Source organism: Loxodonta africana, chromosome 13, assembly GCF_030014295.1.
Source record: "Loxodonta africana isolate mLoxAfr1 chromosome 13, mLoxAfr1.hap2, whole genome shotgun sequence".
Lineage (NCBI taxonomy): Eukaryota > Metazoa > Chordata > Mammalia > Proboscidea > Elephantidae > Loxodonta > Loxodonta africana.
In genome coordinates, this window is record NC_087354.1 from 95,394,538 (window position 1) to 95,413,846 (window position 19,309).

Sequence of the window (19,309 nt, forward strand, 5' to 3'; positions counted from 1 at the left end):
GGATTTATTTTAGTTTTCATTGATAACTGACAAATGGATTTTTTTTTAATTGTACATATTTGTGCTTTATGATTGATGATAAAAAGTGTTTTTTATTCAAATTTTTTTTATTCTTAAATATGATATACACTGTAAACAGACTACATAACCAGAGGAAGATAATCGAAGTGAATCATTTAAGAATATCTCCAAAACACTTCCTCAGGAAATAGTTAGCTTTAAATCATTGACCATTTTGAGCCCATATAATGAGGATAAAACTGAGTGAACACAGTTAACAGTAGATGGTTTTGACCAGACCACTTAAAGAAAGATTCTTTGAAGTAGATGTTTTATGACTCCTTAATAATCGTACATACCTATCGAAGTCAAAAGTTCAGTATATCAATACAGAATTGTGGATGGCCAAAATGATATTTTCACTGAAAAAAATTTACTACTTACTTATGTGATTTTCTTCTCATATTGAAACAGTTTAATCTTCCCATGGCCACCTTTGATACGATCATATGACTAATGTACCTGCTAAGAGATTTCCCTGATTTTGTTATGTCTTTACTTTTTCCTCATATAATTGTATTTTACCACAGGTATAAAACCTTCTAAACATCATATACATGTATAGATAATTACATCAAATAATTATGTTAAGTACTATTTTGTTTGTTTTACAGATGAAGACACTAAAGTATTGAAAGATAAAGCTAATTTCCCAAAATAATAATAATAAAAATCAACAGGTAGGTAAGTAAAAATCCAAAGTGGACCAGAAAAGTTTAACTTTGTCTGCAGTAGTTTATATCTATCCTCTCCAGAGTTGTTCCTATGCCTGACTTCTCAAGTTCGCCACTCAGAATCAAATTTCTGTCTTTTGTTGGTTTGTTTATTACCCCAAGAACCATGGTACTGGATGGGGAAAACAAGAGCTATGTGACCATATTCATCCTTTTGGGTTTCTCAGAATACCCACAACTCCAGGTACCACTCTTTCTGGCATTCTTGACCATCTACACAGTCACTCTGGTGGGAAACCTGGGCATAATAGTGGTCATAAGGATCAATCCTAAAGTCCACGCACCTATCTACTTTTTCCTCAGCCATCTATCCTTTTTGGATATTTGTTAGTCCAGTGTGTTTACACCCAAACTGCTAGAAATCTTGGTTGTTGAAGCCAGAAGTATCACTTTCAGAGGCTGCATGGTACAATTTTTCTTTGTTTGCACATTTGTGATTACAGAAATGTTCATGTTAGCGGTGATGGCTTATGACTGATTTGTGGCTGTTCATAACCCCTTGCTCTACACAGTTGCTATGTCTCCTAAGCTCTGTGCTCTCCTGGTAGCTGGGTCCTACACATGGGGTGGGATCTGTCCCCTGACACTCACATATTCTCTTGTGGAACTATCCTTCTGTGGCTCAAACATCATAAATCACTTTGGCTGTGAGTGCTCTGCCATCCTATCTCTCTCCTGCTCTGACACTCACTTCAGCCAGATGGCGTGTTTAATCATTTCTACGTCCAATGAGACTAGTAACCTCATGATTATCCTCACTTCCTACATTTTCATTGTTGTCACTATCATTAGGATGCCTTCTTCTGGTGGACTCCATAAAGCCTTCTCCACCTGTGCCTCCCACCTGACTGCCATCACCATCTTCCATGGAACCATCCTTCTGCTCTACTGTGTGCTCAACTCCAGAAGCTCCTGGCTCCTGGTCAAAGTGGCCACTGTGTTTTTCACAGTCTTGATCCCCATGCTGAACCCCTTAATCTACAGTCTTAGAAACAAAGACATGAAGGAGACAGTCAGGAAGTTAATCATCACCAAACAACTTTCTCATTCAATATAGTTCATGTATATACGTCTTAACTTAAAAAAAAAAATTTTTGTATATATAAATATGATGCTAATTCAATTGTGTCTTAAATAAATATATAATTATGTTCTCAATTGATTTAATATTACATAATCCACAGTTTACAATCCTCAGCAGGCCTCACAAGTTTCTCTGAGTTAATATTGAAATAATACATCTTGATTCAGTTGTTGTCGAGTGGTGTCAAAAGACCATTGGACCCTACAGTGTGTGGGGGAAGAGGTCTATATATATAGACTCACTACTCATACTGTTTGAAGTCGTGCTTAAAAAAAGATCAGACTTATTAAAAAGAGCTGAAAACCTAGATCACAACAACTTTTTGGACCTGTACTCTGATCCTCAAAACCAACTCTTTTGACTCACATAATCATATAAACATAATTTTCTGATTCCTCTTAATAGCTTTATTTTATTTTAGAAAATGAGAATGAAGATAATATTGAGTTTTAATAATGTTCCTAGGAGCTACGTACATTGGACGTCTGTCATTAAATACCCTTATTTAGGCTGAGACCTCAAGTTGTTTTTCATAATTCTTCCTTTCTTTCCAAGTACATCTCTGAAGAACAAGCTGACAAGAACAAGCACATTTGAAAATCGTTGGATACAGCATGATAATTATATTTTTAAACATTAATATTTGTATGTAGACAAAGGAACAATTCTAGCCTTTATAATAGGTGGAAAAATAAAGCATTACAAGATAGAGACAAATGGAAAAATAAACCATGTCAAAAGACCATGTGCTATTCAGTGGAGTTGGATAAATTGACCGTGACTGGAAAGTGGCTAAGCCTTTGGCTGCTAACCAAAAGTTGGCAGTTTGAATCCAATAGCCACTCCTTGGAAACTCTATGGAGCAGCTCTACACTGTTCTATAGGGTTGCTATGAGTCAGAATCGACTAGATGACTATGGGCTTGGTTTTGGTTGGACAACATAACGCAGCTGAATATATAGACCTGGGACAGTTTAGGAGGATCTGCAGAAAAATGTAGGTTTCATGTATTCAATAATAAAAGCCTAAGCTTAAGAGTTATTAACTGTATAAAGAGATGATAGGAATTTGTTCTGCCAGTGTTGCATAGAATACTTTAAAGGTGAGGTGTTTGGCTTGAACATGTGGCCATAATCTAGCTGAGTAATACTAAGGACTTATATAGTATAGTAGTAGAGGAATTGCTGAGAAATTCAACTCTGGAAAATATTTTTCCTACAGGCACAAACTTGTAATAATAATCAGGGCCAGGGTCAGTTGTGGGAAAGCATAAAGGAGAATGGAGAAAATTATCTATGTACCTGAGACTAAAAGTACCTCTGAGAAACCCATTGGTATTTCTATTGCGCAGGTTTAGAGAGCAGATGTTTTCTACACTGAATTTCCACTATATGCCCAATGTCAGTGGCTGTAAAGATTGAGTCGGATTTTCAAAATCCATATAAGGTTTTAGATATCACATAATTTACCCATAGTTCTAAAAACTAAAGAAGATGAACATCTATTAGGTGTCAGACCGTGTCATATTTTTTTGTACTCATTACAAAAAAGTTACTTCCATTCTGCCAATTTTAGTTTTATATTATTAGCCATCTCATTTTACTGATGAGGAGATCAAGGCACAGAATAATTAAAAATTCTCCAGGATTATCTGAGTTAATAAATAGCAACAACAAGAAAAATCGAAACCTATTACATTCCAGTCAATTCTGACTTATGACAAAGCTATGTTTTACAGAGTAGAACATCTCCAGAGGGTTTTCTTGGCTGTAACCTTTATAGAAGCAGATCACTTGGCTTTTCTTCATCAGCCCCTTTGTGTGGGTACCAACTACCAACCTTATGTTTAGTCGTTGAGTGCAAACTTTTTGTTCCACCCAGGGATCTAATAAATAAAAATGATGTGACTTTTTAAAAATAAATGTACTATCATTATCCTATCCTATCATGCTAGCTTATTTAGGTGATTGGCTATGCCCTTTCCCAAAAACAGTGAATACAACTTAAAAAAAAAAAAAAAAACTATTTCTTGCTATAAATTGTAGATTCTAAGGCAATTATTTCCTTTTCTGAGGGAATAACTTAGAAGCTAGTGATTAGAGAAAGAATAAAATTACCAATAAATTCTTCTGCGTCTAATTCACTACTTTTAACCGCATTACAAAAATTATTACCAAAAACAACAAAATAAGTATTGTCATCAACATCATGTTTTTTAAAATTTTATTTTAGTTCTTTTTTACGTACATTAAATAGATGATAACTTTATATATATATATATATATATATATACACTCTCTTCAAACTATTAAAAGTATAAATAGGGAAGGAAAGCATTTATATTATAATAAAATGGTCTTTACTGGGTCACTGATATTTTCAATCCCAGAGAGCATGGTGGAATTATATCAGTGGACGGAAAGAGGTAAGAGATATGTCAGAAACCATGAGCAACAGAATTATACAGAGATTAGCAAATGGGTGATAAGGGATGTCCCAAGCATTTCTTAGCTTCAGTGAACAACCAGCCTCATAGATATAAAGGGTATAATGAGGTTAATTTTTAAGAACCCAATATTATTGAGAACAATCTGTGAATACTGAGGGGAGGATGAGTTTCAGGGCTGTGTTGTCAGATTTAGAAAGATACTGGCGTTCCCCTGTCTGTCCCTATCCTGGAGTTTAGGGTTAGGGGTCTTCTCTGAGTAGTAGACACTCACTTGAATTCAGCCTGGTTGTAACCTGCAGGAGTTCCTAATAATCCAAGTAGACTTAGATGTTGTCCAACTTTATGTGAGTAAAAATTTGACCCCATCTAAAGAGAAAACTATTCAGCAAGGTTTGCAAAAAACAGGAACTACAAAATAATTCCAGGCACTGAAATAGCTCTGAATACTGAAAATTGGACACTGTGTCTGATGTTCTTGTATTGGCATAAAGGAATGTTATAGTGTCCTGTTTGAGACATATCTCAAACTCATGTTCTTGGCAAAGCTTGAAATTTGATTAAGGATAGGAAATTGTATTTACTAAAATGGCTTACTTATTAAAATTGCCATTTTTGTTTGCTACTTGTACAAAGACATGAGTGATTTTTTATATTTACTTTGGTAATTTTGCAAAACTGTCAATTTAGTCTCCCCCAGTGTCTGTCAGTTTGTCGTACTCTGGGGGCTGTGTGTTGCTGTGATTCTGGAAGCTTTACCAGCAGGGTCACCCATGGAGGACAGATTTCAGCTGAGCTTCCAGACTAAGACAGACTAAGAAGAAGGACTTGGCAGTCTACTTCTGAAAAGCATTAGCCAGTGAAAACCTTATGAATAGCAGCAAAACATTGTCTGATATAGAGCCAGAAGATGAGCCCCCCGGGTTAGAAGGCACTCAAAAGACGACTGGAGAAGAGCTACCTTCTCAAAGTAGAGTCGACCTTAATGATCTGGTTGGAGTAAAGCTTTTGGGACCTTCATTTGCTGATGTGGCACGACTCAAAAGGAGAAGAAACAGCTGCAAACATCCATTAATAATCAGAACCTGAAATGTAGGAAGTATGAATCTAGGAAAATTGGAAATCATCAAAAATGAAATGGAATGCATAAACATCAATATCCTAGGCATTAGTGAGCTAAAATGGACTGGTATTGGTCATTCTGAATTGGACAATCATATAGTCTACTATGCTGGGAATGACTACGGTGGGAACTTGAAGAGGAATGGTGTTGCATCATTGTCAAAAAGAACATTTGAAGATCTCTCCTGAAGCACAACCCTGTCAGTGATAGGATAATATCCATACACCTACAAGGAAGACCAGTTAATACAACTATTATTCAAATTAACACACCAACAACTAAAGCCAAAGATGAAGAAATAGAAGATTTTTATCAGCTGCTCCAGTCAGAAACTGATCTAACATGGAATCAGGATGCATTGATAATTACTGGTGATTGGGATGCAAAAGTTGGAAACAAAGAAGGATCAGTAGTTAGAAAATATGACCATAGTGATAGAAACAATGCTGGAGGTCGAATGGTAGAATTTTGCAAGACCAGTAACTTCTTTACTGCAAATAACTTCTTTTACCAACATAAACAGCAACTATACACATGGACCTTGCCAAATAGAACACACAGGAATCAAACTGACTACATCTGTGGAAAGAGATGATGGAAAAGCTCAATATCATCAGTCAGAACAGGGCCAGGGGCCAACTGTGGAACAGACCATCAATTGCTCATATGCAAGTTCAAGCTGAAACTGAAGAAAATCAGAGCAAGTCCACGAGAGCCAAAATATGACCTTGAGTATATCCCACATGAATTTAGAGACCATCTCAAGAACAGATTTCCCCATTGAACACTAGTGATCGAAGACCAGATGAGCTGTGAAGTAACATCAAGGACATCATCCACGAAGAAAGCAAGAGGTCACTGAAAAGACAGGAAAGAAAGGAAAGACCAAGATGGATGTCAGAAGAGACTCTGAAACTTACTCATGAAAGTCAAGCAGCTAAAGCAAAAGAAATAAATGATGAAGTAAAAGAACTGAACAGAAGATTTCAACGGGCATCTCAAGAAGACAAAGTAAAGTATTTCAATGACATGTGTGAAGAGATGGAGATAGAAAACCAAAAGGGAAGAACATGCTCAGCTTTTCTCAAGCTGAAAGAACTGAAGAAAAAATTCAAGCCTTGAGTTGCAATAGTGAAGAATTCTCTGAGGAAAATATTAAATTATGCAGGAAGCCTCCAAAGAAGGTGGAAGGAATATACAGAGTCGTTAAACCAAAAAGAATTAGTTGATGTTCAACCATTCCAAGAGGCACCATATGATCAGGAACTGATGGTACTGAAGGAAGGAAGAAGTCCAAGCTGCTCTGAAGGCATTGGCGAAAAACAAGGCTCCAGGATCTGATGGAATATCAATTGAGATGTTTCAACAAACAGATGCAGCACTGGAAGTGTTCACTCATCTATGCCAAGAAATATGGAAGAGAGCTTCCTGGCCAACTGACTGGAAGAGATCCATATTTATGCCTATGCTTTGAGTAGTAATCCACTTGATGACTATGAGTTTTAATCTTTGGCTGCAACGATAGACTCAAGCATAACAATGATTGTAAGGATAGCATAGGACCCTGCAATGTTTCCTTCTGTTGTACACAGGGTCACTATGAGTTGGAACTGACTAGACAGCACCTAACAACAACAACTATCTTTGACTGAAAGGTAGATTTCGGGAGTGGTTTCAGTTCTGAGTTAGCAGGGTGTCTGCAGGCTACAGTCTTGGAGGTTCCCCCACTCTGTCAGACCAGTAAGTCTGGTCTTTGTGTGTGGGGGGGGGGGTGGGTGGATGGGTTTGAGTTGTGTTCTGCATTTTTCTCCTGCTCTCAGAGACCCTCTATTGTGATCCCTGTGAGAGCAGTAAGTTGTGGTAGCCAGGCATCATCTAGTTTTTCAGGGCTAGACTGGTGGAGGCTGTGGTTCATGCTTGGTTCATTAGTCCTTTCATCTAATATTGTCCTTGTGTCTTTGGCTTTCTTCATACTGTTTAGGCCAATAGATATATCTTAGATGACAAGTGGCCAGCTTTTAAGATCTCAGATGCTACTTCACCAAAGTAGGATGTAGAACATTTTATGAACTATGTTATGCCAATTGAGTTAGATGTCCCCTGTGATCATGGTCCCCAGCCCTCAGCCCCAGTAGCTTGGTGTTTAGATGTGTCTAGGAAGTTTCTATGACTTTGCTTAGGTCAAGTTGTGCAGACTTCCCTTGTATACTGTGCTGCCTTTCTCTTCCCCAAAGTTAACCGGCCTACTATTTAGTTAGTGATTTCCCATCCCCACCCCTTCCCCATTCATAACCATCAAAGATTTTTTTTTGTCCTGTGTGTAAACCTGTTTTAAGTTTTTATAACATGGTCTCGTAGAATATTTGTCCTTTCATGATTGACTCATTTCACTCCACATAATGCCTCCAGATTCATCCATAATGTGAGATGTTTCATTTATCATTTCATAGTATTTCGTTTGTGTGTACATACCATAATTTGTATATCCATTCATCTGTCGTGGACATTTAGGTCATTTCCATCTTTTTGATATCGTGAATAACGCTGCAATAACATGGGTCTATTTGCATGTGTCTATTTGTGTGATGGCTCTTACTTCTCTAGGTTATATTCCTAAGAATGGGATTGCTGGATGGTATGGTATTTCTGTTTCTCTCTTTTCAAGGAGGTGCCGTATTGTGTGTGTGTGTGTGTGTTTTTTTTTCTTCCATAGTGGTTGTACCATTTTATATTCCCACCAACAATGCATAAGAGTTCCAATCTCTTTGAGAGCTCTCCAACATTTTTTTTTATCTTTGATTAGTGCCAGTAATGCTAGGGGTAGTTTTGATTTGCATTTCTCTAATGGCTAATAATTACGAGCATATCCTTATGTGTCTGTTAGCTGCCTGAAGTTTTTTCTTTGGTGAAGTGTCTGTTTATATCCTTTGTCCATTTTTTTAATTGGACTATTTGCCTTTTTGGTGTTGAGGTGTTGAAGTATTTTATACTTTTTTTTCCCCCCCAGTTTGTAGGTTCTCTTTTTACTGTTTTGGTAAAGTATTTTAGAGAGCATAATTGTTTAATTTTTAGGAGCTCCCAGTTATCTAGTTTATCTTCTGGTGCATTGTACAATGTTGGTTATGGTTTGTATTGTATTTATGCCGTGTATAAGGGTCCCTAGCTTTGTCTCTGTTTTTTCTTCCATGATCTTTATTGTTTTAGGTCTTATATTTAGGTCTTTGATCCATTTTGAGTTAGTTTTTGTGTATGATGTGAGGTATGTGTCCTGTTTTATTTTTTTTACAGATGGACATCCAGTTTTGCCTGCACCATTTGATAAAAAGACTATTTTCCCAATTTAATGGACTTTGGTCATTTGTCAAAGATCGGCAGACTGTAGGTGGATAAATTTATATCTGGGTGCTCAATTCTGTTCCACTGACCTGAGCAAACACAAGGATTTACATGTTCAGTCAACAGTCCAATTCCACAGAACCAATTAAAAGAAGAATTTGTGCCAAAAGAAGTGAGATATAAACTTGAACAGATGAGACGATTCAAATAGGACTTTGAATGTAATAGGAATAAACATAAAATGAAAACCTTTGTCAAAAAACCTAAATGTATAAACACTGGGGTTGTAGCTTACCAGCAACACAGCAAAAAGACTTAGAGGTGTCAGGTAACTAAACTCTATCTGCTTCTAATATTTGCTTACAAGTTGTAATTTTACAGGGAAGAGTATGTTTTGTTCTCAGTGCTACATTCATGCTCCGACAGGCCAGTGTAAACATAAATATTAAGAGTATACAGAAAAGGCAAGGCTAAAACTGTGCCAGTTTTTCCAATATGCTCAAGGTGGCAGGGTCATTTCTATTGTGACTCCAGGCTGATTTCCAATGTTCACTACTTTGAGATTATGTTTATGTCATTTTATTTTGTATTTATCCTCTGAGGAAAGGTAGCTTTTTGTTGTTGTATTCTTTATTTCCGTTTTCTTAATATTGCATATTTTACAGTTCATAATTTCTGATAAGTATAATATTGTTTTTCCTTCTTAAATATAGAAAAGTAGATAAAATAAGCAGATGATATTTATTTTTATCATAGATACAGATGTAGATATAGATAGATGGTAGATAGAAATAGATAGGTAGATAGACTAATACCAGACTAATACACACACAGGAAAAAAAAAAAATTAAGAAAATCCCAACCATACTTCCTCAGGAGGCTGTTAGTTGAACTTTTGGAATCTTTAAAGATTGTCATAGGGGGACATTGAAGGGGCACAGACTAGACAATTTGAACATTGATCTGTCCAAGTCAAGCATTTCATAAATTTTTGACTACAGGTATTCTCAGAAAAGTTAACACTTTAAAAATAGTCATACAGAATTGGGAATGACTTCGCAGAGTCTCTTTTCTCTGAGGAAATTTACTGCTGCTATTTTCTCTTCATTATTTTAAAAATAAGAAACTCCAGGATGGAAACACACTGTTAATAGTCACCATGGCAAGCTTTGTTGAGTGATTTCTGTTAAAAGCTGTTCTATTGCCTTGAACTAAGGTATATTTTCCTCTTACTCTTCTTTTCAATGTAATTGACTTTAAAAATGTAATCTACGTCAGTATAGTCATATCTTATAATTATTGATCGTTAATAAGTGGGAGAAAATATAAGCATTTTGTATGCATATGTATGTGTGTATGCATATATATGTACAAATATTTAATTTTCAAGACATAAGATAACAACTACATGCTTTGTTTAATAAATGAGGGAACTAAGGTGTAAGGGTAAAGGGAATTATCCATGTTTAACCTATTTAAGGTCTAATTATTTTCTCCTTTAAATTTTTTGTTGATATTATGTGTTTTCACTAACAAGGGGATGTTGGTTAAAGGACCAATTCAGAATGTTTTTTATGAGTTACAGATTTTGATGTCCATTATCTTGAATCACATATGTCCCAGTGGCTTCTGGATGACATAAATCTTGCTGATATGAGTCAATGATAAAATCATTTTTTAAATTTTATTTCTTGAAAATTTGGAAAACAAGAGGTAAAACATGAAGATACCTGGCAGTGACTGCATATACATTTTATTCTAGTCTCCTTCTCAGCCTTTTTATTATTTTTCATGAAAATTTTCAAAACATGGTACAATGCATTTCTTACTGCAAAGGCAGTACTTACAGCCCAAATACATAAAACCAAGGGTTTTTTTTTTTTCTTTTTTTATCTCAGGAAAACTACCACTACAATGCATTCTTCATTAATACAAAAGTAGTACTTAGAGGCAAAATAAATAATGCTGTAGGAATTTGAATTTCAGGAAAATTACCACTACTATGTATTCTTCCCCATAGCAAAAGCATTACTAACAGATAAGCAGCAGAAACAACTGTCCTGGAATACTAAAATCTACTCCATCTGTTACATGTGGAAGCAATGATTGGGCCTTAGGATTGAATGTAGGGTAAGAATAACTTATAGGCATTCCAATCTCTTGAAAAGTACCACTGCAACGCATTATTATTTCTTGGAAAGTCATTATTTACTGTTCATAATGTAGAAAAGAAAGGAGCCAGTAGTACTTGGAAACAATGAATGGCATAAAGGAGAACATGACCACTATGACTGAAGTTTGTCAATAGCTTATTCTTGTGATAAGTACATTCTCACAAGAACATAGTAAATGGGAAACATGGTGAAGAGGCTTATCTCAAGGAAATAAATGCATACCTGTCAAAAGTTTAGAAAATTCACACATCCAGGAGGCATCACCTAAAACAATGCTCAATCTACACATAAATAAAGCTCACACTCATATTGAGCTTTTCCTTCATCTCTTTCCATAGATGTAGTCAACTTGATTCCTGCGTACACCATCTAGCAAGGTCCATGTGTACAGTAGCTGTTTATGTTGGTGAAAAAAGGTATTTGCAACAAAAAAGTCATTTGTCTTGCAAAATTCTACCATGCGATCTCCAGGATCATTTCTCTCACCAAGGTCATATTTTCCAACCACCGATCCTTCTTTGTTTCCAACTTTTCATTCCAATTACCAGTAAATTATCAATGCATCCTGATTCCATATGAGATCAATTTCAGACTGCAGAAGCTAGCAAAATTTTTCAATTTCCTCATCTTTGGCCTTAGTGGTTGGTGCATAAATTTGAATAACAGTTGTATAAACTGGCCTTCATTGTAGGTTTATGGGTATTATCCTATCACTGACAACACTTCAGGATAGATCTTGAAATGTTCTTTTTGATGATGAATGCAAAGCCATTCCTCTTCAAGTTGTCCTTCCTGGCATAGTAGACCATATGATTGTTTGCTTCAAAATGTCCCATATTTGTCCATTTCAGCTCACTCATGCTTATGATATTGATGTTTATGTTTTCCATTTCATTTTTGACAATTTCCAATTTTCCTAGATTCATACTTCATGCATCCCATACTCCAATTATTAATGGATGTTTGCACCTGTTTTTCTCATTTTGAGTCAGGCCACATCAGTAAATGAAGGTCCCAAAGGTTTGACTCCATCTACATCATTATGGTTGACTCTACTTTGAGCAAGCAGTTGTTTCCCAGTCGTATTTTGAGTACCTTCCAACCTGGGGGGCTCATCTACAGGCACTATATCAGAAAATGTTTCACTGCTATTCATAAGGTTTTCACTGGCTAAATCTTTTCAGAAGTAGACCGCTTTGTCCTTGTTCCTAGTCTGTCTTAGTCTGGAAGCTCAGCTGAAACCTGTCAGCCATGAGTGACCCTGCTGGTATTCGAATACCGGTGGCATAGCTTCCAGCAACAGAGCAACAGGCAACCCCCACAGTATGACAAACGACAGACACATGGAATATATGCATATGAATAGATTGAAAATAGAATGGCTTGATTCAATTGTACCTTAGTCATCAAAGTGATGTGTTTGCTTTTTAAACTTTAAAGAGATAGTTTGCCACAGATTTTCCCAATGCAACGTCATTTCATTTCTTGAGTGCTGCTTCCATGGGTATTGATTGTTGGTGTGTTAGTATTACTAAACTCCAGACTGTTTAAATCTCACAAGTTTTTCCATCAATGTCCTCTCTCTGTTTCATGATCCAGTTCAGTGTATCACATGGCATTTAGCTATAGTCTCTCCAGTGTCATCTAGTCTGTGACAGTTTCTAACTTTTTTCTCATTTTTCTTGACTTTGAAAATCCTAAAGAGCACTGGCTAGATATCTTATAGAATGTCCCCAAATCTAAGTTTGTCTGATGGCTTTCTGTGATTAAGTTGGGATTTTGAGTTTTGAGGAAGACTTTCACAGAGGTTAAGTGCCTTTATCATCACATCATATCAGGGAGTGAATGATATGCTCATGGCATCACTCATGATGGTAACCTTCATCATTTGGTTAAGGTTGTTTTGCCACATTTCTCCACTATAAACTTAAATGTAGAATTTCAAATGCAATACAGTTAATAGCAGCTATTTATTTTTTATATGTTCTTTTTTCAAACTCTGTAGTTCATGTTTTCTTAAGGAAATATGAATTCTTTTAATAATTTAATTTCTAAAAGAAGACTAATGGAATAGATTCAGTAATTATCCTTAATTATTTTAAAGAAAATACATCCACCACAATGACACAAGAGAGAATTTCAACTAATTGCTTGGTTTGTGGCTCACTGAGTAATGTTTTAGTTATGATTCTCTAGGGTCTATATCTCCATGGTCATGGCAACCCAAACCCCCCGTGCCATCGAGTCAATTCCAACTCATAGTGACCCACGGTCATGGCAGCAGATATAAATCCCAGAGACTGGGAAGTTTTGAACTGTGGATTTGGGTTCAGTTTTTTTTTGTTCTTTTTAATCTCTGATATTTCTTATATCTGGGAAATAAAATGCCGTTTTCCTGGCACACTCATTTAAATGTACTGTCACTTGTATTACAAACCTCAGGTCTGTTAGTTTTTTAAAGAATGTTCGATTACTAAGAAGAAAAACGCCTGAAATTCATTAATCTTAAAAGGAAATCCTCATTAACATAATTAATCAAAAGCTCCTGGTTTCAGGTCAGTTCAGTTCTCTTCTGGTATTTTTCTGTTAAGGTAGAAAACATGGAACTCCAGCTCACACGGATTAAAAAATGTAATAGATCCCTTTTTATGGTTGGACCTGATTGAATTTTCACAATAGGGCATGAAATGATCCTGAGAATTATACTGTGTGTTGCAGAAACTGGCAGTGGTGACACTACTGAGAATTAATAGAGAAAAGTGGCAGAAGACTTTGGAGATGTTTGCTGATTTTGAACTCCCCTCATCCTAGTTTCAATTTGAATAAAATCCTAATTCTAATCCATGGGTTTTCAACAAGTTTATTTGACATTGCTAGGGCACAATGTCAAAGTATTCTCTGTGTATCTTTTTGTTATGGACCTAATAAGTGTTTTAAGTAGTAGCAGAGATGGTAGCCATCTCCCTAACTTGCCAGGGTTTTGCCTAGTTAAAATAGGGTATATGTTCAAATGTTGAGGGAGAGCGTAATTATTAAAACAGCATGAACAATAATGGATGTTTAAAATGTATCTACCCAGTCCCTTTTGTTATTGGGAAGAATATGCTCACGACAAATACCCTGTGTCGGGGCTACTTGTAGTGCATGTAAAGTAGGCACTCCTGGGGCTGAGTCCAGGCAAAGCTATAAAGTTGAGACAGCTCACTGATGCGTTTTTGCTGCAGCCTCATGTCTATATCCTGGGGACAGTCATTTTGTGATGTTACTGTTCTCATTGCCAAGTTTATCTCATCATAAAAGAGGGCTTGCTTCTTATTGGTTAAGAAAATATATAATTTGCAGTGTAGAATGTTTTTTTTTGATGGAATTATTGTTGGTGAATATAAGATAAATATGCTTTCTTGAAACTATATATGTATATATGTGTGTGTATACACACATATGCATATGCATAAGAAAGAAATTACTTTAATTAATTTTTACTACTCATAAAATTTTAATTAATTAAATTTAATTAATAATAAAAGTTAAGCACAACAATCAATAGAAACCCCATAAAATATTCAGGAGTCAGTGTACCACTGATGGAGGTTTTGATGACAGAGACTACATGAGCATCTCAGGGATGAGATTATGTGTAGAAATCTGAACTATTAAGTGAAAAGTTGGGCTAGATACATTTTAAGGCATATTTCAACTCAAAAATTCTATAAGTATTTAATTCCATGCTATGCCTAGACAAGGTGGAAAATTTAAAAGTAAATAATTCTAAAATTTATAAAGGTTCTTTGTGCTTTTGTTATACCACCCTTGATTCTGATTTCTTTAATTTTCTTATATGCCCTGTATGTATATGTTAGTTTCGTATTAATAATACTAACAAATACTAGCTTTTAAATAGTTCTATGTATATGTAATATATGTAGTAGCATATAATAAAGAGTAATATATTAAAAACCCACTGCCGTCGAGTCAATTCCAACTCATAGTGACCCTATAGGACAGAGTAGAACTTCCCCATAGAGCTTCCAAGGAGCGCATGGTGGATTCGAACTGCCTACCTCTTGGTTAGCAGCTGTAGCACTTAACCACTACACCACCAGTGCTTCCAAAGTTATATATAGAGAGAGAGAGCCCTGTTGTTGTAGTGGAAACTTTGGTGGTCTAATGGTCGACCTTAGAAACTCTCCTTGGAAATTCTATGTGGCAGTTCTACTCTGTCCTGTAGGGTCGCTATGAGTTGGAATCTATTCAGTGGCAAAGGGTTTGGTTTTGGATTTCGTTGGTGTCGTGGTTGAGAGATCGGCTGCTAAACCCTAAGGGGCAGTTCTACTCTGTCTTATATTGTCACTATGAATCTGAATCAACTTAATGGCAACAGGTTTTTTTCATTTATATATTTTTCACACCAGTGTTTTTCACACTTAAGCATGCAACAAAATCACCTGGAGGCCTGATTTCACCCCAAATTATAAGTCCCATCTCAGAGTTTTTATTTAGGAGGTTGGCAGTAGGGCTGAAGAATTTGCATTCCTAATAAGTTCCCAAATGATTCTGATGTTGCTGATTTGGGGGCCACACTTTGAGACTCACTGTTTCATATCACTCCCCACAGAACCACATGAAACGTCTTTCCTCTCTCTGCTTCTTCCTAGTCAACTTGTGTTTTTTCTCCAACAGGAATCATGTTATCTGAAGGAAATCAAAGTATCATGCCCACGTTTATACTGTTGGGTTTTTCAGAATACCCAGACCTCCAGGTTCCACTCTTCCTGACTTTCTTGTCCACCTACACAGTCACCGTGGTGGGGAATCTAGGCATGATAATAATTATCAGGATCAATCCAAAACTCCACACGATTATGTACTTTTTCCTCAGTCACTTGTCTTTTGTGGATTTCTGTTATTCCACCGTAGTTACACCCAAACTGCTGGAGAACTTGATTGTGGAAGACAGAACTATCTCTTTCTCTAGTTGCATCATGCAGTTTTGTCTTGCTTGCATATTTGGAGTGACAGAAACATTCATGTTAATGGCGATGGCTTATGACCGTTTTGTGGCAGTTTGTAACCCCTTGCTGTATACCACTACTATGTCTCAGAAGCTTTGTGTTCTGCTGGTTGCTGGGTCCTACACATGGGGTGTAGTGTGCTCTCTGACACTCAAATACTTTCTTCTCACAATAACTTATCGTGAGTCTAGCATTATAAACAATTTTATCTGTGACCACTCTGTAATTTTTTCCATCTCCTACTCAGACCCCTACATCAATCAGATGCTGTGTTTTATTGTTGCCATATTCAATGAGGTGAGCAGCCTGATGATCATCTTTACTTCCTATGTATTCATTTTTATCACTGTCATGAAGATGCCTTCTACAAGTGGACTCCATAAAACCTTCTCTACCTGTGCCTCCCACCTGACTGCTGTCACCATCTTCCATGGGACCATCCTTTTCCTCTACTGTATCCCTAACCCCAAAACTTCCTGGCTCATAGTTAAAGTGGCTTCTGTGTTTTATGCTGTGATGATTCCCACATTGAATCCCTTAATCTGCAGCCTTAGGAACAAGGATGTGACGGACACATTCAGAAAATTAGTTAAAACAAAACTCCTTTTTCAATCACCACGATATTGTTAGGTTCAGTATTTTATATTCCAAAAATAATTTGATTCATTATGCTAAAGATTGTTCAACTCGCATAGTATAATTTATTATTCAGATTATTTTACCCAGTAGCCTGTGAGTTAATACATCTACAGTAGTAGCATATGTACGATTTTATGATGACTGATGTTTCCATACATCAATGTTTAGTGAAATAGCTCTAAAGCACGTGTAAACCAAAAATTAAAAAAATAAAATTCTCAACTTGTTGCAATATACGTGAATTATTTTAAAATACTTTACCATATATGGTGTAATTTTTTATGTGTGTTCCCGAAGTAAATCAAATTCCTAGTTTACCAAATATGCACAAATCCAGGATATTCCCCTAGAATTCTAAACAGAAATTCTGTCCTCTAGAGGTGGCTTTAACAAGTGCTTCAGCTTATGGTGTCTTGTACACAAGGCAACCTTTTGATAGTTATTACACTGAATAGCAGAATTCATCTTTATTAAATAAAAAATATGGACTGCTCACTAGGAAACCCTATTTAATTAAAGTATTGTTTTACCAGCCTAATATTCATTTTATCATTTTTTTTCTAAAGAAAGTATTTGAATAATTAAAAGAATAGGCTAATGGAGTAAGGAGATACCTATAGATCAATGGAATAGAATAGTGTCCAAATATACTCATACATTTTTTTCTCATTTAAATTTCAACGGAGAAAGGATACTTTTTCAACAAAATAATTTGGGAACAATGAGATACTCCTATTGAAAAATTAACCTTAAGCCTTACCTCACACCATACACAAATATTAATTTGAATTAAAAGTTATAGATCATAGACACAAAGATAAAAGCTAAAACTTAACAGAAATTAAAAAATGGCAGAAACATAGGAAAAATTTTGAACACTTGGCGTAAGGACTTTTTTTACATAGAACAAAAAGAATGAATTAAAAATTGATAAAATGAATTTTATCAACATGAAAAATGACTGCTCTTCAAAGACACCATTAAGAAAAGGGAAAGGTCAGCCACAAACTGTGAGAAAATACTTGCAATATATACGCCTGACAATTGATGTATATGTAGAACATATACAGAAGTTATCCAACCAGCCAACGAGCACTTGAAAAGCTACTCGGCATCATTAGTCATCAGTGCAATGCACATTAAATCTAAAATGAGACACCCCTACTTGCCCAATAGGATGGCTAAATTTAAAAAGATTGAAATGTTAAATAATCCTGTGAACAGGGATGAGGTGGAATATTCATGTACTTCAGATGGAAATGTAGCAGGTAAAATGTATTTGAAAAACAGTTTAGCGGTATCTTATGAACTTACACAGGAACTTTATATAAAATTGAGCAGTTTATTCCCTAGGTGCTTATTTACCCAAGAGAAATGAAATCAAATATTTTAACTTAGGAGAAAATGGTTCTTGTTAACGTATGCAACTATATAGTGGAGGAAAAAAAATACAGTGGTGTGTGTTTGTGGGGGTGTGTGTGTGTTTTCCTTTTATGAATATTTTTTGCTCTTTTCTTAAGTGATATTTCAACAAGAGGTACTTTTTCTTTCATGATGAGTTATCAAGCATAAACAGGAGAAGGCAGGAAGGATAGGACAACCTCTAGTCATTTTAATCCAGGGAAAACGAAATAAAGTGACTGGACGGCACACAACAACAATGCCTCCAAAACCAAACCCACTGCCGTCGAGTCAATTCCAACTCATAGCGACCCTGTGGGACAGAGTAGAACTGCCCCATAGCGTTTCCAAGGAGCACCTGGTGGATTCAAACTACTGACCTCTTGGTAAGTAGCCGTAGTACTTAATCACTATTGCACCAGGGTTTTCACACACATAAATAAACTATATGTCTATAATAGGTAAATCTGCACCTGGGTTGTGCCTTTGCTGACCTTAATCTCCTCATAATTCAAATTCATCTAAGTTAAGAAGTTTTGGGAACGGTACTGATGAGGTATAATTCCCCTCTGATGTAAGTGTCTTGTTGAGATCAAAGGTGGAGTTGTGGTTTGTCTAAAAAGGGATGGCTTTTCAATTGCAATTACTTCTGATATAGGACAGAACACCTATATAACTCAATGTTTGGATCAGGACAAGAAAAACAATTCTTGCTTTTAAACAGACAGAATTTAGAACTGCAATTTCTCATAAAAGTATTACAAGGTCCACTGGAGTAAAAAAGATGCCTGAAAAGAAGAGAGAAAAAAAAAATCAGATCAGTTCATTTTTGTGGTGATACTAGTTTCTTATGACCCACTTTTTCTTCTGACCCTAACCACTCAGAGTTAGGTCAGGTCTCAAAAATAAAGAGCACAGTCCTCCAGAGTCCATGTCTCCTCAAGACCTCAGATATCAGCTGCAAGTTAGGGGGTCTGCAGGCCCCTCACATCTAACCTGTTAACTCCCACAGCTCCCTGAGGTTCGAGAATTTGCTAAAATGACACACAGGAATCAATTCCAATTTCATTACAGCAAAAAAGGATCAAAATGAAGAGGCATATAAGGAAAGATCTGGACTTGTCATTGACTGCTAAACTAAGGGATGGCAGTTTAAACCTACCTAGCAGCTCATGGAAGAAAGGCCTGGCAAACTGCTTCCATAAACATCACAGTCAACAAAACCATATGGAGTAGTTTTACTCTGTAAGACATGGAGCTGCCATGAGTTAGAGTCAAATGGATGGTTTTTTGAGGGGAG

General features: G+C 36.1%; 1 protein-coding gene and 1 pseudogene across 1 annotated transcript; both read left to right on the forward strand.

Moving 5' to 3' along the window:
* The first annotated feature begins 159 nt into the window (after positions 1-159).
* LOC100676959 (olfactory receptor 1165-like) lies at positions 160-1,851 on the forward strand (annotated as a pseudogene).
* Positions 1,852-13,752: 11,901 nt separating this feature from the next.
* Positions 13,753-16,922, forward strand: LOC135227293 (olfactory receptor 5D13-like). The gene has a single exon (XM_064267650.1). It carries the CDS (start codon positions 15,643-15,645, stop codon positions 16,597-16,599), a length of 957 nt encoding a protein of 318 aa, XP_064123720.1. The 5' UTR covers positions 13,753-15,642; the 3' UTR covers positions 16,600-16,922.
* Positions 16,923-19,309: the final 2,387 nt, after the last annotated feature.